General features: G+C 38.8%; 1 protein-coding gene across 19 annotated transcripts in view; it reads right to left on the reverse strand.

Annotated features, from left to right (window-relative positions):
- Positions 1 to 24,932, reverse strand: part of GRIP1 (glutamate receptor interacting protein 1) — a 658,587-nt gene that overhangs the window by 173,659 nt on the left and 459,996 nt on the right. For 17 of the 19 annotated variants that reach the window (XM_072843164.1, XM_072843159.1, XM_072843157.1 and 14 more), the window contains one exon: positions 4,142 to 4,222. The exons of the other annotated variants lie outside the window; for them this stretch is intronic. In XM_072843164.1, coding sequence (XP_072699265.1) covers positions 4,142 to 4,222 — 81 coding nt within the window. The remainder of the gene's footprint in view (positions 1 to 4,141; positions 4,223 to 24,932) is intronic. 19 annotated transcript variants of the gene reach the window in all.

Genomic DNA, 24,932 nt, shown 5'->3' on the forward strand with positions numbered 1-24,932 from the left:
CCTTCAAAGTTCCCGTCCTTTCTTCCATAATTCAAGGTCACCAGCTTCTCTGTGGTGCCAAGGGCCCTGTAGTATTTTCCAGACTGATTTTTTCAGTAGGTGTTGAGTCTCCCTGGATGTATTCTAAACGGCCTGGGTGAATACATCTTGGGCTAATAGCCATGTCAGACTCGGCTCCATAGTTTTACTCCCCCAGCAAATAGACCAGATGTGAGAAGCAATAATAACTGATATACACTTCATTCCATTATGGCCAAACTGAGAAGTGTCATTTTTTATATTCTGGGAAGAAAAAAAATCCCATGCAAACTTCTGTAGCTCATTTTGGCTCCAGAGTTAAGATAATTTTCCTGGGGCATAAAAGTTCGGAAATACTATTGATGTGAATGCTTGATATCTTCTTGCCTTTGTGAATTGCCCAGAAATCTTTGTCAAGACTAGCATAGTCAAAGAAAGCTATCCAACCTGGAAAGAAGAAGCATGTCAAATAAATAATACCCTAGCTCCAGGCCCTGAGGTCTATAGTAGTATCCTATCTTTTCCCTTCATTGATATTAGACAGACATAAGTGAATGCTTCATATCTAAGTTGGTAAAGCCACAGATTATTGCAAAATGTGTTAAACTAAGAGTCAGTACAGATTTCCTCTAATAATTTGGACAAACCCTTCGAGTGGTCAAGATTTCAGCTCACCAATAATCTGTCAAATAAATGGGAACAGATAAAGAGATTCTTTTTAATAAACATAGATGTATGGCAGGATCTGTTAGTTCAAAATGTACTTGGAAATCACCTCTTCCTCTTTGATTAAAAAAATGGGCAGAAATGAGATTGAAAATGTGACACCTTAATATATTTTTTAACAGACTTAATAGGCCTTTAATCTAAATTTAAACTTCAGTGTCATAGAGACACTCGTGTTATTTTTTTTTTCTACTATCATCATTATTAAAATTTTACAAAACTTTATGAAAGGCTAAAAAAAATCTTTTTTCCTGCACATTTAGCGTTGTAAGAGACATGATTAAAATGACAAATTTCCAAATAGCATGAATTATGCATTTCCCCTTTATCAAAAGCAAATGTATTTTGCTCCTAAGAGATGTTTAATTCATTCCCTTTGTTGAAAAGAGAAAGGGAGGAGGATGAAAGGACTTAGAGTTGGAATTGCCACTTAATAAAAGACACATATTTGACTTGTGAGTATAAAATAATTGCTGCAGCAATTGTGAGTTTAGACAGAGGTAGTGGGTCTTGGTGTGAATGAAAAGCAAATTTTATTTCTGTTAAACATTCAAGGTTACCTCTTTGGGACAGAATTATTACAAGTTGCTCTTTCTCATGCCATGAAAATAGGGGAGCCCATGTTAAGAAATCTTGCCTATGTATATGTGTATAGATATTTATACCAGGAAGCGTCAGGTCTACATTTGTATAATAAGTTTCAAAGAACTAAAAAAACTTGGATAGAGAAGTTTAATATGCCTTCCACTACCCTACACCTTTCCTCCACTACACTCTCACCCTTTCCATCAGAGAAAGTGCTAACACGAAGGATCATATTCAGTCATCATCCTTGGGTTGTTGAGAATGGAGTATGGGGGTAGATGTGAGGAAAACCAGAGCTCCCTTAAGGTTCCAGCTTCCTTGTGTTTGCTTATAGTATCTGGGGCAACCAAATGGCCATAGGGCTGCATCTGCCCTGAGAGCTCCCTCCCACTGAGAAGATCCAGGGTTTGTTAGATTAGCCAAGAAAGACCTGATTAGGCCTTCTTTCAATTCCTTGCTGCCTTTTTCTCTAGATATAACTTTCCTTGCTACCAAGGTGGTAAAACACCTTTGAGGAAAGTAAGATTGGGGAGTCAGCACAGAAGGAAGGAAGGAACAGAGGCTGTAAACTTGCATTTTGCTCTTCTGGCTCTATGTGACCCAATGGAGTTCAACAGGAGAACATTTCAGGACTTTTCAGCTAACATTTTGGCAATTAACAAAGAGCGTGCATTTTCCTAGGTTCTTCCTCTGTGCATTTCTTTCTCATGGACTTCATTAAGACTAAAGGTAGTAAACATAGTAGGTAACTGGTTAAGACTCATGGATACTGGGTTAGATCTCTCCTTAAGCGACTTCTTGGCCATAGATCAAGGGAGGACTCCTCTCCTTTTTCTTTTGTTTTGTTTTGTTTTGTTTTGTTTTTTGTCAGAACAAAAATTAATAGGTACTTTTAAATAAGACAGTAAAGTCAAGTAACTAAAAGTTCACAGATCCATGTGTTAGAAGTCAGTCAGGAAGCAGTTTCTAAGAAGTTCCTTAATTTTCTCCTTATGATAATAGTATTTAATGATCAGCTATTAACCATTTTGGTATCTCAGCCCTCTGGCTGGTGAAGTCTTTTTTTCTTGGACTGTTCTAAATAAGAGAATTCTCAAGACCCACAACCCTTCTGGCTGCTACCTCATTGGAGATGAACAAAAAAAGGTGTTTGTCCATGTTTAAACCCTAAGAAAATAACCCAGGAAGCCTTAAAAAAAAAAAAAAGGTTTGTGATTCTAATTAAAATGATCTAAGGAGGACCAAAGGAAAAAGCTCTGTAAAGAAGAATCACCGTGTGTCATGAACTAAAGATTATGATGAACGACTTCTGTATACATAGCATGTAACTTACAAAATGACTTAATGACTTTGGGGGAAAGTTTGGCCCTCAAACATGTGTTATAACTTAGTAACCATGAAAGGAAAACATGATCATAGACAGTGCTTTTGTTCAATATCACATGAAGTGGTAAGGACACTAGGAAGTCTCTTCACTCTTCCCAACAGAGGAGTAGTGCCTACTAGCTAATGCAGAGAAGCCAAGAAGGGAGTGATGGGGAACTGGCATCCTTGAACTTCAAACTTTGGGCACTTCTTTACTGCTGACAAAGAGAAAGTGGAGAACACAGCCCATAGCTGACTACAGTAGTTTTTCTAAATGTGACCAGAATTCAGTACGATGTTTTATAGGATGGAATGGAAGAAATCTTGGCACTGGGTGATGCCATCTAATTATAGAATTCAAATTACTTTAGAATCTTCAAAGCACACAAACCAGGATGTATAACACGTTCATAATACGCCTCTTTATAAGCCACGTACTTTCATAATGAACCCAAGCCTTCAGAATAAGAATAAAAATAGCCACATGTCATTCTTATCAAAGTAAATAATAATCATGAGCAGGGGTGCTCAGAAACTGGATTCAAATTGAGCTCTTATTCAAATGGAAAAAAAATTCCCTTGTCACTGATGGACTTTGCCAAACAATTCGATTTCACGTTGGAAACACTGCTTTATTTCTCCTGAATTGTTAAACTACTATGCTCTAAAATCCCATAGCTAAAGTTTAGCTGTACTCAATTTACTTGTATAAAACATATAAAGATGTTAGTTTTGATAAATGTCCAAATGTATTAATGGTTTTCACCCTTCGCTTAAGTACTGTTGCTTCCATGAGAGGTTTTCCATGACTTAATTAGTTCACACCAAGCTTGAGTAGCATTTTGAATTTTTTTCCTCCTTCAGAACTTTTGTGTCATTCTCAAAATATTGAAGTTTTGGAGCAAAGGCATTCTTTTTGTCCAAAATGTTGTGTTGAAAAAAACAGGTATCACTTATCGTATTATGAGAATCCCAATCACAGCTTCCTAAGGAGACAAAGCCCCAGAATTTTACAAGAGTTGCCCAGTGCAAGTAAATCCAGGTTCAAAGAGCTAAGAAGAAAGGAGCAATTTGTTATTCAGCAAATATATGTCTGCCTCAGCAATTTCGAACCCCTTTGTCCTGCCTTGTATGGCTCAGTAAAGAAATAGATGCTGCTGTGAAAGTCACCCCCTGGAAACAGAGAAGAGAGTCAGTAAATGAGTGAGAGCTGCCATAACTTCAAGTCATTTTTACAAAGGATTTGCACATAAGATGAATTCTCACAAGTTGGCAAGCTTTCCCAAAGTCTAGCGTTTATGAACATCCTTCGAACGAGTCGTGTAGAGTGTGGTCTACACCCTATGAAATAGCATTGATTTTTATTACCAAGGTGGAACTATTCAGGATCAGCAAATAACAGGGTTCAAAAGTAAAACAGCTGAAAAATCCAACAGTCTGGTCTAACCTGGGATGCTCTGTCTCCTCACAGCCAACGCTCCATCAGGCGGCTTTGTCTGGCTGGCGGATTTAGTGTAGGGGCTCTCATCTGCAAAGGTACAATGAAGCGTTTGGTTAATTTCCATCCAGTTTCTAACGCAGTGAAGATCTTTTAATGGATTGCAATCCTTCTGCCAGAGAGAGAGGTGATATGGGATGGGATGGGAGAAAGAGTTGGGAGATCTGAGTCTTAACTTTGACTTAGCCATGGGATGAGTCATTGCAAATGCTCTGAACACTCGTTTTCTCACCTACAAAAGAGGGAGATACTTTCTCATCTACCTCTTAGGATTGTCAGGATCAAGCTATCGTGTACATGAAGGCATAAAATGATAAGAACTATGCAAATACAGCATACAAAATTATTTGCCTGTCACCTACATTCATTGATCAATAAGCATCGGTGAACGTCAGTAAGAGGAAGACAAAGAAGGAATAAAATGGCTCAGTGGGCACTATGGACAATCAGAAGACCAAAGGAAATGAAAAGAAATATTATATTTCAGATGACAGAGCATTATAAGCAGATGACAGAGCATTAGTATTGCAGGAAAATAAAGACAACACAGAGTTAGTAGGCTCCTCTTGGAAGTGCGAAATGGCATCCAGAGCAAAATGGAGGGACAGGGACATTTAGAGGAAGACCAGAGAAGCTATGTCGGGAACAGGGAAGGAATGATGATTTGGCAAAAGAAGACGTATACTGCAATGGATTGATTCACCCTCTTTTAGAAAGAGATAAAAATAACCTGCAGAATCATAGAGAGAACTGAAAAGCCAGAAGGTCTAAAGCTCAGCATACCGGGGACAGTTAGGAAAGAAGCTGAATGAGCAACACACTAGGTGGCAAGATCATGGAGGGGATGGGTCCATGAAATTCTCAGTAAAGTGATTTTTATTTAAATATCGAAAAAGGTGTAATCTGGCTTGGAATACAGGAGTAAAGCTCTAGGATGGCAAATATTAGGGTTAAAAAAGAAAGGAAGAATTCTTTCCAGTTCGCATGGGGCATTTGTATCAAGTAAGAGACATCTGCGTGACAACCGTAAACACTTTCAAGAATAAGATATAAATGGCCTGAGTAGACACAATGTAAAATAATTAACAAGCATATGTAGTCAAGGCAGATGAGCCAAATGGTACCTCCGGTCACACTGTTAGGTAGGTTTGTTGCGGTTATTTTTGTAATAGGAAATCATTAAATGATTAAAAAGAACCATATTGTACATCGTAAACTATTAAACATAACAAGGATTTAATTCAGCAAATATGCTTTATCATCTGAAAACATGAATTCTCCCAACTGAGTGGTCTGTGTTTCAAAACTGAGGAACTCGATTCCTTTGTAGGATATACTTTTGGTTTGAAATAATTCACGATTTCTTCATAAAACTAACAAGGCCTTTATAAGCAAAGACAAAAAGGAAAGATTAACAGTGCTGTAATCTGCAATTAACTTAAAAAATGGAAATCACGCTGTTTTGTGTTTATATTCCATTTGTCACACAATTCTTTATGTTCTTCCAACCATACCTGTAATCTATTAACTTTCAGATACCAATACAATCAACGGCATCATTTGTGCTTATGATACAGTATCCTAGATTTTTGACTCTTCTCCTTGAAAATGCAATAATCAGAAACCACAACCAAAAATGTAAGCATTGTACTACAAAAGTCTCTATTTGCCCCACCATTTCCACCTGAGTGGAATTTGAGTGCTTTTCGCACAGTACTGATTTAATGACCAGGCAATATGCTTTATACAGCACCTGTTAAACCCACCATTATGAAAATCAGGATTCTTTATAAAACCAATTAAAATATATTTTCTGTCATAATCCAAAACTTTGAAACTGTATACTTATGAGTACAGAGCACTGAGCCAAGGAGATGTAGATCATAACAACTAGTTTTAGGGACAGCATCTTGGAAGCCTACAGGCTTTCTTCAGTTTTCAATTTGTCAAGAGTCCAGCCAATTAAAGTCTTGGGTTGAATCCAGCATTGGATTTTCTTAAAGGGCAATAAGAGATTTGCCCAGGAGACTCTGGGGGTTTTTGCAGTCAATACTCTAAGGAGCTATTTTTATTTTATTTTATTTTTAAGAAATTTACCACTTTGCACTATAGAAATAGTCAACCTTTGTAAAATTAATTTTTCATTTATATTTGAAAACAGTTTTCTTGATTTAGAGCGGAGATAGTCTAGGTAAGCATATCCTTATAAGGCTGAAACCACATTACAAATGATTACCTGGCCAGCTCCTACATATCCATTCCCCAGCCCCAGTCCCACTCCCAGTATTAAGAGTGCCCTTACTAAGCATAAACAAAAGTAAACAATTCTCTAGAAGCCCGAAGTTGTATTGGCCAAAGTTCCAGACTGAAGTAAGTTTGATATTATCTAAGAATAGCTTGCCAAGGTCAATCAGAGTGAAAACAATAATTCCTAATGTCAGTGAGTCAGAATCCTGGTAACATTTATCATGAGAGTTAAGGGGAGCACAGCAACACAGCAGCGTGGTACCATTTAACATTTGTGTGTTTTTTAAATTCGTGTCAGAGGTAGAATTTAGGGATTCATCAGTTTCATGTAACACCCAGTGCTCATCACATCATGGCCCTTGAAATGTCCATCACTCAGTTACCTCATCCCCCCACCCACCACTCTTCCAGAAACCCTCAATTTGTTTCCTAGAGTTCAGAATCTCTTATGGATTGCCTCCCTCTCAATCTTCATCTTATTTTTTTCCCTTCCCTTCCCCCATGTTCATCTGTTTTGTTTCTTAAATTCCACATATGGGCGAGATCATATGGTATTTGTCTCTGACTGACTTATTTCACTTAGCATAATACCCTCTAGTTCTATCCACATTGTTGCAAATGGCAAGATTTCATTCTTTCTGATGGCTGAGTAATATTCCATTGTACATATATCTATATATCTCTACCCATTCACCTGTTGATGGACATCTGGGCTCCTTCCATAGTTTGGCTATTGTGGATATCGCTGCTACAAACACTGGGATGCATGTGCCCCTTAGAATCACTTTGTTTGTATCATTTGGATAAATGCAATCGCTGGGTCATAGGGTAGCTCTACTGGTAACTTCTTGAGGAATCTCCATACTGTCTTCCAGAGTGGCTGCACCAGCCTGCCTTCCCACCAACAGTTTACGAGGGTTCCCCTTTCTCCGCATCCTCACCAACAATCGTTGTTTCCTGAGTTGTTAATTTTAGCTATTCTGATTGGTATGAGGCAGTATCTTATTGTGGTTTTAATTTGTAGTTCCCTGATGCCGAGTGCTGCTGAGCATTTTTTCATGTGTCTGTTGGCAATTTGTATGTCTCCAAAGAAGACATACAGATGGCTAACATTTGTTTTTAAAGAAATGTTTCCTAAGAATATCTGTTTATTTTAAACTTCTAGGAGGTAATACAGGCCTTTTATAAAAAGCTACCCATCATAGAATAGATATCAACTCTTGATGTGATTTATTCAAAGTCAACTCTTGATTCAAACTTTGGTTGAAAGTAGAAGTGGAGAAAAGACACTGGATAAATCAATGGCTGATGGCTCCATCGTAGGATACTAAAGGATAAGAATGTCTGGGGTACATTTTAACCCTTGAGCATAAAGTCATGGAGAGCTATTGTGGTTTTCTCATGTGTTCCTTAATGGAGATTGGTTGACACATCATTAGAATTTATTTTTTTTTAAGATTGTATTTATTTTTTCATGAGAGACACACAGAGAGAGGAAGAGACACAGGCAGAAGGAGAAGTAGGCTCCCCGCAAGGAGCCTGATGTGAGATTCGATCCCTGGACCCAGGATCACGACCTGAGCCCAAGGCAGGTGCTCAACCACTGAGCCGTCCCATATCATTAAAATTTCATGGTGACAAGGGATGATTTAGACCACTCTTTCATATTATAGTCAGGACTTGAAGTCCAAAGAAGTAAATTTATAGTACACACATCTAGAGTAAGTCTGGACTGAATTTCTTTAATTTTTTCCCCATGTTCTTTCCTCCTGATGGTATTTCCTCTTGGATGAATAATGAGCTTTGATAGGCTCTTAGTCGCATGCTTCTGTGTCACACAGGTAAGTCTGGACACACCACTTCAGCAGAGAGCTTGCATAATTGTAAGTTAATTTCTACAATGGGGCAGCCCAGGTGGCTCAGTGGTGTAGCGCTGCCTTCAGCACAGGCCTGATCCTGGAGACCTGGGATCGAGTCCCACGTCAGGCTCCCTGCATGGAGCCTGCTTCGCCCTCTGCCTGTGTCTCTGTCCCACCCCCCCACTCTCTCTGTGTCTCTCATGAATAAATAAATAAAAATCTTTTAAAAATTGTACTATGAAGGCTATGAAAATGTATAATCATAGCTAATTCCTTTTGTGTCTATATAAATCTCATTCCCCCTTCTAAAATGAAGTGTACTTAAATTGTACCACAGAACCAATCTATAGTTTTAAGTTTACTTTTTGGAACATACAAATTTAAAATAAATGCCAATACAATGCACTGTTCCTCAGTAAGGGCTTAAATTTTCAGTGAATATAAGATCCATGTTAATACTTCATTATCTTATCAGGGAGACACTAAGTAGATTTTCAAGTTCCATCCGATTGCATAAATGAATTAAAAAAGAGGCCTAATATTAAGGAAAGGAAATCAGTAGATAACATCTCTAGAACAGTGCCTGACACACATTCATTAAACATTTGCTGATAGATGAGTGAACTATAGTCAACTTTTGAACTAGAGCATTTATTATAAATAAGCAACCTGAAGAAAGCCAAGTATTTGTTATGCGCTATTCTCCTTCCTAACTCTGATTTTTCTTTTTCTAGGCTTATTTATAGCCTATTCCTTTACTGTCACATCATCACCCAACAGATATTAAGTATTGAATTAACACGCACCTTAAAAATTTGTGACTCTTTGTTATATTTACTAAAATATATTAAAATATATTTCCTGGGGATCCCTGGGTGGCTCAGCGGTTTGGCGCCTGCCTTTGGCCCGGGGCGCGATCCGGGAGCCTGCTTCTCCTTCTGCCTGTGTCTCTGCCTCTCTCTTTCTCTCTCTCTCTCTCTCTCTCTCTCTCTCATAAATAAATAAATAAATAAATCTTAAAAAATATATTTCCTTTAATTTTCATCTAGACCACAGAAAGATTTATCAAAAATCTTTAAAATAATGCCTTTAAGCAAAAGAATTCTGATTTTCATGCAGGACTTCCAGCCTTGACTTTGATGGTGGATCATCTAAAAAGGGATCCTTACTGAAAGTCACCACAGTGGCAAAGCAGACATTCAATTGGTGGCCTACTGCTCACAGAAGGGAATGCTTTAAGTAATCGTTAAGGGCATCACAGGGTGTCAGAACTGTCAACCTTTCCTAATGACATCTGAGCAGGTAAATAATCACTGTCACACTTGATGGCCGTTCACTGTCATAAGGGCTGTATATTGGTTTTAAGAAGGAAGAGCACAGCTTCCCTTTACAGTGACATCCCATGAGACTAGGGAAAATGCCCTCCATTAAATGGAGAATGACACTGTGACACAGGCACAGAAAGGGCTTAGTCAACCATGTACTTAAAACAGAAGTGGAACAATGGAGAGGACCATCTGTCCCTCTTATTCCCCCAAGTTTGGTCAATCTCCTCCTCATGTGCCAAACACAGGAGAGGCAAACACATATCATTTGTTTTGATTACATATTCCAAGTGAAGCTGGTGTTTATAAGCCTGGAAGGTAGGCAGCAGGCGTCTAAGGAGTACTGCTTCATTCTGCATCACGATCGAAGCCCAAGCTGGAGCTAAGAGAACCACACTTTGAGGAGTAGACTCAGGTCCCCTCATGTTCTCATTACCTAGAATGGTTGCCTGATGTCAAATAGCATCCGTGTGTAATCGGGCTGCTTGTCTCTCCATCTCCTGCCTCCCCCATTCCAGTGTCTCTTGGCTTCCCAGAGGAAGTGGATATGACTGTGGTTTCAAGAATCTCTAGCTATGTTCATAGCTTTGTTCAAGAAAAAAAAATTAATTTCCTCTGGCTGAGACTAATCAGCCAATGCTAAACAATTCTTAGCAACTAATTATGCACAATTGAGGCACCTGCTAAGCCAGCGGATCCCTTAACTTCTTGATTAGGGAAAAAAAGGCATTTTGTGCAATTAAACATTATGACCATTTCCTAGCAGCAGGGAGATAGGCAGCTCATGCCACAATGTTCATGCGTGTCATTACAAACTCAGAAGAAACCTCTGTTTTTCATGCATGAACAAAATGAAATCCATTGTGGAGGGAATAATCTGTCCCTTGAATTCAATTACATTCCACAAAGTTTAGTGCCTACTATGTGCAAACTAAGAATCAACGTGGAGAAAAGATAATAAAAATTTACGTGGAATGGTGATTGAGGAATCCTTATTGCCTCGTGGGTTTGAGACTGCAACTGAGTCTCAGTAGCTCAGTAGCTGAGGGGGAAAAGGAGCATGGGCTTAGGGTACTGGTGGGGGGGATGCATGGGAAGAGGAAGGGAGTTCCAACTTCAAGAACATATCCAGAATTCCGCTATCAGAAAAATCAAGAAACAGGCCATTTTAATTTTTGGCTAACATGGGAGTTTTGTGTGATGTGGGACCATAATCTTTTCAGTACTTGGGTCCCGTGAACATTTTATTCCAGCCCAGTATGAATGTACTGCAAGACAGCTGTCGTAAGGGCTGTATATTGTGTGTCTCTTTTTTAGACACTAGACCTCTAGTTCAGTCGGCTGCCTTGGTGGTTTGATGGCACATCCTAAAATGTAAGCAAGATTTCCTGAAGGGTAGCTGTCCAAGGGTTTTGACAATAGACTTACTTATAACTTACACTTATTAAAATAATGTATATATACAAGCACCATGCCCTCACACAATTGAAAGAAAAACACACTCAAAGATATGGCTCAGTACTCCTCTTTGATCCCAAGTAGTTCTTAATGTCTGATAAAATAACCTTTACCCCTCGCAGGGCCAATCAAAAAATGCACCCTCAATCTTTCCAAGAGTCAGATGCTTCTGAGTCATACATGGGCTTCCATTCTATTGCTTTGGTGTGTTGAAGCTACCATATGGATAACTGCTTACATCTGACTTGAGAATGAATTAGTTTAATCTCCTTGCCCAACGGGTGAAGTAGTCCACCAACCAGGTTTAAACCAGAGGGAGCAGGAATGATCTGAGCTTGATGGTAGAAGGCAGAGGCAATGTGCTCCTCCTGTCTCGTCTTCTTCCTGTGAAGAGACGGTTTCCCTCTCCAACTAACCCTCCTGTCTTGTGTTATTTGTTTTGCATTTGCATGACATTATTGTCTATCCTTGACTCTGCAGGTTTCTGTACAGTTTTATAAATCAGACACAGATGTACTTTATATTCTTAAAGTGGACCAGGTCTTTTGCTTTTGAATATTCAATTAAAAAAACCCCATCCAAACAGAGTGACTTCATTTTAAAAACAAGCGTAACGATGGTTTCTTCACAATGATAGAATGTCCTGTAAAATTATATTGCTCACAATCACATAACCATTTCGGGGATCACATATTACAGCTAAAAACAATGCCAGCAGTAGAGCTCATATTGCTGTAGGCCTGCCTTACAAGGCCATCTTTGTCTGTCACCGCCCCATTAGCCAACTCCTTGCTACTCAAAATGTGGTCCATAGACAAGCAGCATGGGCATCACCTGGGAGCTTGTCAGAATTGTGGGATCTCTGGCCCCACCCCAGACCTATGGATAGGATTTAACAAAATCTCCGGGTGATCTGTCTGCACAGTAACATCTGGGAATCCCTGTTCCGATTGATTTGACCAAGAACAACAGCACAGGTGGTGAGGATGCATCTGTCCTGATTGTCACCTGATTGTGTCAATGGCAGCCTACAAAGAAGGCCGAATAGCTTCTTGCTAGTTCTCAAATACTATAATTATCAAATTACTTATGGAACGGTTTCCTCAAATGAAAATGAAACTGTGGCGATGTTATGATTCTCAGTGAATTCCATCTTCTCTTGATTCACCCTAAAGCCTCTGACAATCCTAAAATGGCTCGTTTATGGTGGTAACTGGATACACCTAAGGTCGGATTACCTACAGCAGTTGATTAAGGTGGAGACAGGACATAGTATGGTGTTACCACCTCCTAGCCAGTAAAAGACAACCAAGTGAAAAATTATCTACTGCCTCATGGCAGGAACATGGGGGAAAGAATATTCTGTGGTACTATCTCCCTAAACTCTTTTCTTCAGACACAACGTTGCTCCCTTGGATGCATATAGTTCTCCTGGAACCGGGAAGGTCTCCAGCACAGAATCTGGCCTATGATCTTCAGGAGCTGATGCAAAGGACCGCTGTGGCCCCGAGCATCTGGTCAACCCTGTGGAAGGGTCTGTAGTAACTGTGCTGCTTGGTGATGCCTACAGGTTTTTTGGAAGAGTAGTATCTCGAGCCAGGTTAATTTGTAAATCCTCTCTGAAATTAATGAGCATGAAATTGCACATTTTCTGCCTCTGGCATTCCCAATGCTCATGTGTCTGAATCACAAATGATAACTCGGATGCTTCTTCCTTGGTATTGTTTCCAGCAGGAACAGATGAACAAAAGTCACAGCAGGGATCTCTGGATGGCTCAGCGGTTTGGAGCTTTCCTTTGGTCTAGGGCATGATCCTGGAGTCCTGGGATCGAGTCCCACATTGGGCTCCCTGCATGGAGTCTGCTTCTCCCTCTGCCTGTGTCTCTGCCTCTCTCTTTCTCTGTGTCTCCATGAATAAATAAATAAAATAAAATAAAAAAAGTCACAGCAGTTACAGACTGTCCTCACCGCCAAAGAACTGACATTTCTAAAGGGATGGACACTAGGGCATGAGGCTTATTTTCATTACCATATCCCATCTCAATTGAAAACTTTAAAAAGTTAAATTTAGTACAGTGTCTACACTTTCTATATGTTGAGAGGACAATATGCTTTAATTCCTTGACTTAATCATCAGGTTATGCCAGCTGACATTGTCAGTATCTTAACACGATGAAATATGTGCAGGTTAGATAAGGTCTTAGCATTAGAATAATAACGTGAAAAATATAAATTACTTCAGGGTAACGAGTACTGGCTATCTAAAGCCACATTTACTAATTATTATTTTTTTAAATATTTTACTTATTCATGAGAGACACAGAGAAAGAGATACAGCAGAGGGAGAAGCAGGCCCCCCATGGGGAGCCTGATGTGGGACTCGATCCCAGGACCCCGGGATCACGACCTGAGCCAGAGGCAGACACTCAACAACTGAGCCACCCAGGTGTCCCCATTTACTAATTCTTATTTAAAAAGTGCACCATTATTCAGGAAAAAGTATATGAGTATAAACAGTTTGGAAGAGATCTCAGGATTCTTGGAGGGTCATAAGAATCAAAGATTTTATCTCCTAGCAACTAGAGCTGAGTGGGAGAACCCATAGAAATAAATAAAACATTTGGAGAAACTAAGGTTCCCTCCATTTTTTTGACCAATAAATAAAATGAAACAAGAAGTTACTTTGAAAAATACAGAGAACAAATGGGTCTTTGGTGGCGGGGGGAATGCGTGAAATAGGTGAAGGAGAGGAAGAGTGCACTTATCTTGGTGAGCACCGAGCAATGTATAGGATTGTTGAATCATCACATTGTACATCCGAAACACATTTAACGCTGCATGTTGAATTAAAAATAATTAAGTTACTTTGACACATATTGCTCACAATTTCAACTGGCATAAATTCTGGGGAAAAAATTTTAAAGAGTACATAGATTTTTCTAGAGATAGCACATGCAACAAAATGTTCAACATGTCTTCATCGAAAAGATTGAGGTTTTTAAGAACATTCCAGTAACAATGGTCACAGCTTCAAAACTGGATCATTTAAATGATCCTATCTCTTGATTATTCAGATCTCTGCTTTTCTCCCCCTTTTGTTTGGGGCTCTTTTTGCATTTCTAGTATAAGCTGTAGAGAAAAAGAGGGAGCTTTTTGTAAAATCGAGGCTCTCCAAGAAATCTTGTTTTACATGATATTACCACAAAGCTTTCTACATTTAGAACATTTCAGTATGAAACATCAGTTGCAAGAATGAGGTCAAAATTCATGGAAAAATAAGAGGAAGCAAAATGGAGTCATGATGACTTCATTTTAAGAGATTTACATCTTGTGCCAGTGAGTGAATAAACACTGGAGATCATTAGATAAAAGAATGATTTGTTTGGTGTAGCTTTGATTATTGAGAAAATGGCCTTTAAAGCCCTCACCTTTTGCTGGCAATTGGTGGTAATTTTATAACTAAGGCAACTTTCCAATCTGGTTCAGTGGCTCAGTATTTTTTCTTCTTTTCTTTCTTTCTTTCTTTCTTTCTTTCTTTCTTTCTTTCTTTCTTTCTTTCTTTTCTTTCTTTTCTTTCTTTCTTCTTTTCTTTCTTTCTTTCTTTCTTTCTTTCTTTCTTTCTTTCTTTCTTTCTTTCTTTCTTTTCTTTTCTTTTCTTTTCTTTTCTTTTTTCTGTTAACCAAGTATAGTGTAAGCTAAAACAAATGCCAATTTCTGGCAAATTACTTTACACAAATAAATGATAAGATAGTCACCACTACTGACTAATTCCTAAATGAAACTGAGAAAGAAAAGGTATTGCCACCACCATTCAGACTCACTTTCTAATAAATAAGCTGAAAAAAAAAAAACTGTCTCTGTATCTAGCACCCTGGAACAATAGTACAGGAAAAACAGTCTAAACTTATAAGCTTGAGTAATATTTTAGAGCTAGGAGCACAGACTGTTTTCCCCGGGGCCACTGATCTGACTGAAGCACAAGGACATACGTGCCAAACCCACTGCGTGACTCCCAATTCCTTCCTTCATGGCTCGTGTGTAGTGGTCTTAGAAACAATACTCCAGGGGCACTTGAGTAACTCAGTGGTTGAGCATCTGCCTTCAGCTCAGGGCGTGATCCTGGGGTCCTGGGATCGAGTCCCACATCAGGCTCCCTGCATGGTGCCTGCTTCTCCCTCTGCCTGTGTCTCTGCCTCTCTCTCTGTGTCTCTCATGAATAAATAAAGAAGTCTCAAAAAAAAAAAAAAAAAAAAAAAGAAAAGAAGCAATACTCCAAAGGATGTTTCCAATATGCCAAGAAAAACCAAAGTTTTTTTCCAAGAATCTACTTCCATTAATAATCAAAACAGTGAAACAAGAGATGAGAATTTGTGTTAATGGGGAAATCTGATTAAGCCAGAATTTTTCAGAGAGCAAAGTAGACAGAAGGAAAAGAGATCCTCCAGTTGAATACCCTGGCAATATATGAAGGATATAAGTTATATGAAGAAAAATTAGGGTTTGACTGTAATCATATAAGATTTTTTAGATGCTTCTGTCATTATATGTCAATACCACTGATTTCCTCTACAAATAATCTAAATACTTTCTTACAGACCTTTCCTTGACTTCTGACTTTGTGCTTTCCCTAGTAAGTAGTTCAAACTACTTGAGTCAACCATAAGACATTTTTTAAATGTAAATAATAATGCTATAAACAATTACCAAGCAGTCACTGTATGACAGCATGAGTTTTAGTCCTTTATGCGTATAATCTTATCCTCACAGCTCAATAATATTTAGAACTGCACACACACACACACACAAAAGATAAATGTGTTACAAAAGGAGTTCTGGTCTTATGGAAGCATTATGGAAGCAATAAACAATGGCAATTGTTTATCCTAAACAGTAGATTCCACGGTGAATTTAAATGCAACTACTATTATATTGAATTTGAGAGGGCACCTGGGTGGCTCAGTGGTTGAGCGTCTGCCTTTGGCTCAAGGTGTGATCCCGGAGTCCTGGGATCGAGTCCCACATCGGGCTCCCTGCATAGAGCCTGCTTCTCCCTCTGCCTGTGTCTCTGCCTCTCTCTGTGTGTCTCTCATGAATAAACCCCCTGAGAACACTGTGGTGTAGTCTACACGCCAAGCACTGTACTCAGGACCTCATATACATGATCAATATTCACAACTATATAATAGTGCAGGTAGAATTATACTACTTGAAACAGGAGGATAAAGAGGCTTGTAGAGATGAAATAATAGGCTCCCAGGGAGCAAAGTGCAGAAATAAAGCTTTAACTTGTCTTTATAGGGCTGGCTCTTCACCACAATGATATACTATTTACAAAAATTTGATTCACATTCATTTTTATGATTACTGTGTGCGTGAAAAGAAAGGCACATTTTCATACACTAGTCACTCCTGGGTGTCTTCTTGGGTGAACATATCACTGACAGAGGATAGGACTTGGGGCTGCATTTGAAGATTTCCTGGAATTTTTCAGTTTAGAAAACTTCTCCCAGCTTTCAGACCTCACTTCCTTGCCATGAATTCTTAGCTTAGTTTATGATATAAGATTCAAGTTTTTTTTTTTTTTTTCTGGCACATAAGCAAATCACTTGAAAGAATGACTTTTAGGCAAGCAGCCCCAAGCATTTTAGGAGAGGAAACCTGGCTGAATTTCTCTAACTCCTACCCTATGCCAACCATCCTCTGCTGATAGAACATTTATGAACTGGTTCCTACAAGTGGTTTATCATCTTCAGATGAATAAATAGTGGGACACTCTCTTTCCTCCTTTAGTATTCCAGACACCATGTTCATCGCCTGCTGCTTACAATATTTCAAACCTTTCATTAGTGTTCATGCAGCTAGAAAGGGAAAATAAATCTTGGGCTGGGCGACCACTAGCAATACAATGAAGAAAAAGGTGGAATGTCTTGTGCTGTTGGCAAAGGGGCTCACTGAAGCCTGTCTTCCCTCTTTCTCTGCCCGCCCCCAGCACCTCCCCCCACCCCATCTACAAGTAGCCAGGCTCCAGGGCAGGGGTGCTGCAGTCTCAGTTCTCAGGCTCAGGAGGGGCCTGTGCAGCAGAGCTCCTGCACAACAAGGGGCAGACTCGTTGCTAGACCTAACAATTTTACGGGGAGCCTAGGAAGCCCAGTGACTAACACCAATTAGCTATTCTTTCTGAGACTGTCATCTCTTCTGGCTTTGGCTCATTTCGGGACCTATCTCTGAACTCACTTTTTGATAGCTTATAGTTCTAAAAAAATTTCCCAGGTTTAAAGCTCAATCTGTAAGCGTGAGCTAGTGTCATTACATAGCATTTGAAGCCAACACCTTTCGGCCCGTTAGGGGAAGGGTGAGAATCACATTTGGGTGCCTTGGGAATAATATCCTTCATACGTATGCCTTGGGTCGCGCGTGTTTTGCTTTATTAATTCATTGCTAGGTCAAGCAATAGCAGATGACTGCTTATCAAGCAGATGACATGTGTTTTTAATGCATGATTAAAGCAGGATTTATCATGCTTGTCAGAATCCAGGGAGCCTGTGATTTTTGTTATTTAAAGCCCTACTTTGGATGCTCTCTGGTTTTACAGTGAGAGGCAGTGATGATGTAGACAAAACCTTACAAGAGTGTTAGGCCAGAAATACTTTTTGTATGCAAAACATTAAACCCGTTTAATACACCGGGATTTTACCGTAATGCATCTTTTAGGGTTCACGTGGCTCTATCATTTCCTGTGTGACTTTGGACGAGTTGCTTATACTCTCAGCACCAATCTCCTCACCTGTAAAAGGGAAATTGTACTGTACCTACCGCCTAGGATTCTTGTGAGGATCGACTAAACAGTGTAAATAAAGCACCAGGACTGAATTGAGTTGAAAAAGTGGTGGTTCCATCCCTTTACCTGGTGTATAAAGAAGCTGAGAGACAGACAAGAGCCGGCAGGGATCTCTCAGCAATAAATATGTTTTCACGGTAGCCCTTACCATATTATCTTGTAATCCTCAACCTGTTTTTCTCCATAATATGAACTCCTTTGAGTGGGGATTTATTCTTACAGTTACAGATATTATTAGCCCCATTGTTAAGGAGGAGGAAGCTGAATTTCAGGGAAGCTAAAAGTTTGTCTAAGGCTAAATAGCTATTAAGTGGCAGAGGATGCCATGACTCTAATCTAGGCTGCCTGCCACCAAAGACCTCTTTTTTCCTAATATTGCTTTCACTGGCTCAATAAATAGAGCCTACACGACATACAACCTTCATTGGAGAGGGAAGCGTGTTATCTGACAATTGTAAACCAATATGAGTGCGGGCCAACCTGTCCTTCCATTTTCTACAACAATAAGAGTCAAGTACTTGACATGTCTTTTTTTTTTTTTTTCAAAGCTACGAGGTACCATTTGCAGAGTTTTCAGTTGGAAAAATTCACTGATATTAAGAGGTCTATTATGATTCAATTTGTCAGTGGCAAAATAAAAATTAAAACCCAGGTACCTGGATTTAATAGCCCAAAGATGATCAAATTATCTTCATTTGCTTCTGAGACAAATTATTCAGATGTACAATTTCCTCACGAATTACTTGCTTGTCTGACTCTCCTTGGTTTTGTCTACTTCATCAACTTCGCTACCTTTTCACATAAATCTTGCCTGAACAAAGACTCAGCTTTTATAATTAGGATAAATAAGCGACAATGCAATTCAACTCCACAAAAAATGTGAATGTTTACTTTTGAACTGATTTTGTAGCATTATACTCAGTAGGACTCTTCCAATTTTCCAATTAACAAGTTACTGACAAGTACAAACATCTAGAATAAAAGAAATCTTTTCTTCCATCACCGTTTGCCAGTATCATTACTGAATTTGGGTCTGCTTTGGGACACTTCAATCATGAAAGTAATCAAGGAAAACTATATTGGATTCTATTAGCAATAATACCTTAGCGGAGGTTCATTTATGATAACTAAAACTTTTTCTGACTCACTCTCATCTGCCTTAAGGTATTTTAAAATCATATCATCAAAGTTCTAGAAGGGTTCTTCTGAGCATTTAAGTCTGAGCCACAGTGTATTTCAAAATGAGATTTTTTTTTTATGAAATCCAATGTTGGCAAGCAAATCACAAAGTATTTTTTCAATGTAGACATTGTTTAAATTTTCTAGATCAGTGTGTATCAATGCCACATGAGACACTCAGTTAGATCTCTATGTCTGTGCCTGTATCTACATACACACATACATCAATATACACACATACATATCTGATAGATGTAGTTATCCATATATATACATTTATATATCGATGAGCACTAGTAAGAAAAAGTATGCATATGAACAGGAGATCTAAAAGGACCTTTCAACCCCAAGCCACGCGTCCTTTCCTATCTTGTAGGGCAAACGCCATGGACAGAAGTTGGAGCCCATCACCTTGATCCCATAGACTTCCTCTTGAGCCCTGCAGTAAAATAAGCAAGACCTTAGAGCTAATGGCAAGAGTCAAGATGGGATGGAGCATCTACAATATTCAAGAAATGTCAACTCTTCGACAAATACACGCACACTGTGGTGTGGGTTATATAAATTCAAATTGGACTTTGGAATTCTATGTGTAGGACTGCCACATTATAACAAGAGATGCTTTCAGAGAAATTGCAGCTGAGCCTGGAGACAGCCCACAGGCATGTAGTGCAGGTCCACAGCTTAGAGAAGAACAGAATGGTTATATGAGAAACTAATTTATCCCCGGGGTCCAAAGTGAGTAATTCGAACACAGCACAGCAGACATTGTAGAGGTGGGCATGATGACTATTTGACATGTACAGTCTACGTGCCTGCTGCATAAAGACACAGCTTAGGGAGCTTATGCACGCATGTGTAGATGTACTGAGCAATCTGGGTACTGATTTTAAGTATACTCTGCTTTCATGTTTCTCCACTGTATAACTGCAGCTTTTATTGGCTTCTATTTTGCTTACGACAAGCTTAACAAAACATTTGCTATTTATTGTGATAGAAAGAGTAAACAACACATAATGGCTACGCTGGGTATAATAAAGCTCAGATATTTGCTTCTTTGACAATTAGGGATGTATTGCTTGAAATAAGTACAAGCGTTTGTGCATTATCTGAAAAATGTCACATTTATGTAAACAGAGTTCATAAAACTGAAATATGAAAGCACTGCTGGCACTGCTCCTGTCAGCATCTTCTCTCCAGGAAACCAGTTGAAGGGATACTTTTCAAATTCCAATTATGGGGATTTCAGCTAAAAATCTTTTAGGTCACAAAATTCTTTGTTAAACCAAGTAGAAGCTTTACCACCTTTCTTAAATATCTACACACTTAATTGAAAAAAAAAAAAAGATGTTAAATTTGGTGGAGAAATACCAGAAAGCCTTGAGCAAGTTGCATAATTAAGTCATTTTTTCAATTTCCTTTATCTTTTTTCCTTTGATCCCAGAACTTCTTGCCTTGCATATTTGCATGTAACTGAGATGCAGCGTGATGCACAGGGGTTGGACCTCATCCCAGGGGCCCCCAGGCTCAGCGGAGGAGGGCGAGCTGGTTGGTGAACAACGTCCACAAACTTAAGACCTGGATGTCCATCCACTAAATGATCTCTTCTCATTTAGATTGCAACCCATATCGGGTTATCACAAGTTTCATAAATAGAAAGAAGGTAAATATTTACCCTGTTTGGCTTGTTTTTCTGCCATCAGCAGAGATAAAGCAATTGGAAGTAGGTGAGAGAAGGCAGTTCTTTATTTTTCTTTTATATCTTTTCTCCTTTTTTTAAAAAATAATTTTATTATTATTTTTTAGATTTTATTTTTAAGTAATCTCTACACCCAATGTAGGGCTTGAACCTACAACCCTGAGATCAGGAATCGCATGTTCCACTGACTGAGCGAGCTGGGTGCTCCTCTCCTTTTTTATTTTAATTGAAGTATAATTGACCTACGATATCCTATTTGTTGTAGGTGTACCACAAAGTCATTTGGTATTTTTATATATTATGAAATAATCTCCACCATGTCTAGTTAGACCATCCTTCCCCATGGGTACATTACATCTCCATGACCTACTTCAACCTCCACTCTGGTAACCAACAATTTGTTTCCTGAATCTATGAGTCTGTTTTGTTTTCATTTACTTTGTTTTTTAGATTCCACATACAAGTGAAATTATATTGTATTTATCTTTCTCTTCCTATTTCATTTAGCACAATCCCCTCTAGGCCCATCCACATTGTCACAAATGGTAAGATTTCATTCTTTTCTATGGCTGAGTAATATTACACTGTATAAATATAACACATCTTCTTTATCCATTCTATTATGGATAGACAATTGCTTCCATATTTGGCTATTGTAAATAATGCTGCAGTAAACATAGGGGTGCATTTATCTCTTTGGATTGGTGTCTTCATTTTCTTTGGATAAATATCCAGAAATGGGATTACTGGATCATATGGTAGATTCATTTTTAATTTTTTGAGGAATCTCCATGCTGTTTTCCATAGCGGCTCCACCAATTTACATCTCTACCAACAGCGTCCAAGCAGTCCCTTTTCTCTACACCCTCACCAACATGTGTTTTTTGGCTTTTTGATAATAGCCAATCTGACAGGTATGAGGTGATACTTCATTGTGGGTTTATTTTGCACTTTCCTAATGATTATTGATGTTGAGCATATTTTCATGTGCCTGTTGGCATCTGTATGTCTTCTTTGGAAAAAATATTTCTTAGAGTCCTCTGTTCATTTTTTAATCAGGTTTTTAAAAAATTATTATTATAGAATTTTTCTTCTTAAGGCTTACAACAACAGAGTGCATGTGCATACTATATATCATAGTCACCCGATGCCTCGTGTTTCTCAGCTAATATGACTGCAAACAATTCAAACATAGAAATGGGCTTTCTTTTGTGGAGAGTTAACTTGGTAATGTGGAAGGCTCCTAGGCTTTATCATCATAAAATGTTTGAAACTTGGTTTCTCCATTTACCTTGGGCACACTACGTAAATCCTCTAAGCCTTAATTTTCTCATCTCTCAAACTGGGGTAACAATACCTATTTTTCAAGCTTGTGAGTATGAATTGGGAGAATGCATGTAAAGTCCTTGGTATATAGTAATCTGAGCTGCTTTGTGCCACTCTGGCCTGGTAAGGTTTTGTGGACCTCTTGGCAGTTTGATAAATGTTAACTGATCATATTTAGTAGAAATAAAAATCATGCAAATGGGGATTTTTAAGGGCCTAGACTTTTTTCTTTTTCGTTTGTTTTTATTTTATTATGAGGGATTGTCAGGACCCTGACGACTGAGAACAAAGACACTGATGTTCACACATAACTGAATTACTTAGAGATGAGTTCTGAGAGGGCAAAAAATGGCTCCTTAAAAACACAGTTCAATAATCCTAAAAATACACATGAAACCTATTGAATATAAAACATATCTTTAAAAAATAATATGGTAAATCCTCCCAGAGGCACAACTCAGTCCTCTAACACAGACATGTCAGGTGGGCCAATGCCAATTCTTTTATGGTACTAGAATATCACTTATTAAATTACTTCTTTTATAGTGCCCTGGTGGCCCTAGAACTAATGCTCCTCGTAAAAGTTTAAGTTAGAATGAGAAAAATGACTTGCTCATCTGATCCTTTATGTATAATTATCACTAATTGGACAAATCTGGTTTGCACTTATTCCATGAAAGTATCTCCAATGGCACTGTTTTGTATACAGCCCAACTCTGGGAGGTACATGCTGTCTACACATGGAAGGTTTTTTACGTTATAATTCAGTTCAGAATTTTAATTAAACAAGTGAGAAACAACTGACTAACAAGGCAGCCACAGCTTTTAAATAATGAGCATGCACTAGTATCCTTGCTTTATATGACAAATGATGACAAAGGACAGGGTGGTATCATTACCCAGTCTGGCAACAACTATGAAAAAAAGAACTTTTTAATTTCTTTCTATAAAATTTTATTTAAAAAGTGAAATATGACAAAAGGCGAGTACTCTTGGGCATTATAAATCACCTCCTAGCTAGGAAGAGAGATCTGCTGGAAGGCTGCCCAGGGCACACTGATTTGTTCTCTTTTCCTGAATCACTATTGGGGGCAATTACTTTTCATCAGATTTAAGTTTATTCTGTGCAAGCATTAAAAAAAAATTGCTTCTGTATCCTGGAGTTTAAGACTATAAAAATAGTACACACTTAAAATGCAGTCCAGATAGCACGAACTTGTCTCATCAGAAGGTTGTCTCATCATTAATGTTATTTTAAAACTGTTCCTTGATCTCTTCATTCTTGACATTTTGGCGGCATCACAGGAGTTCAATCTCTCTGTCTGCCTGGGTTTGGGTATACCAGATGGTCCTAGCTTCCCACTTACCTCACCAATCACACCTTTTTTCGGCCTCCTTCCCCTTCGCTCCTCTCTCTTTAAACCTATAAATATGGATATGCTTCTCCTTCTCTTAGCTATCCCTGCCCCCACCATCTCCATCAGTTCCATCTCTTTAAATGTTAATACCCTCATATTTGTATCTACAGCCATGGCTTCCCCCTGAACTCTGGACTCAAGATATACAACTGACTATCTGTCATCTTTGCTTGAATATTGAAAAGGGATCTCAATCTTAACACGTCAAAAATAGAATGATCAATCCCCCCCCACACACACACACATACCAGTAGTCCGTGGTCCCCCCCATTCAAGCAGTCACTACAACCCCAAACCTCTGAATTATCTTGGATTCTCTCCTGCCCTTACATTCTACCTTGAATTCATGCTCATAGTCTGCTGGCTCCTTCTTGGGATTTTTACCCAATCCATTCACCTATCACCACATATACTCCCACCACCCTGATCTAAGTCACCATCATCTCCCTGCGCTACTGAAATAGACCCCAAAACATGCTCACTTATTGTCCACATGACTTCCAGAGTTTCTCTCTTAAACAAAACAAAATAAAAAAATCACAATACTGCTTCGCTTTAAGTTCTCCAGGGGCTATTATCCTTAGAGTAACATGCAGACACCCGACCATGGTGTCAGGTGTAATCTGGCCCTACTCATCTCTCTTACCTCGTGCTGTATCTTTCTATCTTTCTCCTCTCCATCCACTGTACCTCAGTCACAGCGGCCTTCCTCTGGCTCCCTGACCATGGTAAGGTCATTCTCACCTTAGAGCTCTTACTTTTGCTATTTCTTCTACCTGGAACATTATTTTCCCAGGCCTTTGTACAACCAGCCTCTTAGGATTCTGATCTTGGTAAAATGCCATCTCTTCATCCTTGGGCATCCTTTCCCAATTTAGCGCTCTCTTCCCAGCCATGCTCTATGCCTTAGCTAATTTTTACTTCTTTTCTAATACTTAGAACTATCAGCAATGTCTGTTTATTTACTTGTCTGGTGTCTATTTCCTCCACCAGAATATGAACTGCCTGTGAGCAAGAGCTTTGAGTATAGTCTACGTGTCTTACTTAGCACATAGGAGGTATTTGTTGAATATTTTGAATGTATTCCTGACCAACATATATACATAATGATGTATAGACAGACCATATGATAAAGCCAAACATAGCAACTAAAATCCTTTATAATAATTTAAAATAATGAAATCATGCTCTTGGGAAGGACCTTAGAAATTATAGGGCAACCTTCTTACCTTACAATTTCCTGAGGATCAGAGAGGGTCAGTGAGCCACTAAAAGTGCACAAAGTGAGAGAGAGGCAGAGTCAGGCCTGGCCAGGTCCCTAGATTTGCAACATCAAATACAGTGGGCTGGTCCTTATCATATATTACACATGAGCAATTGTATAGAACTCA

The sequence above is a fragment of the Canis lupus genome, chromosome 11, assembly GCF_048164855.1.
Source record: "Canis lupus baileyi chromosome 11, mCanLup2.hap1, whole genome shotgun sequence".
Lineage (NCBI taxonomy): Eukaryota > Metazoa > Chordata > Mammalia > Carnivora > Canidae > Canis > Canis lupus.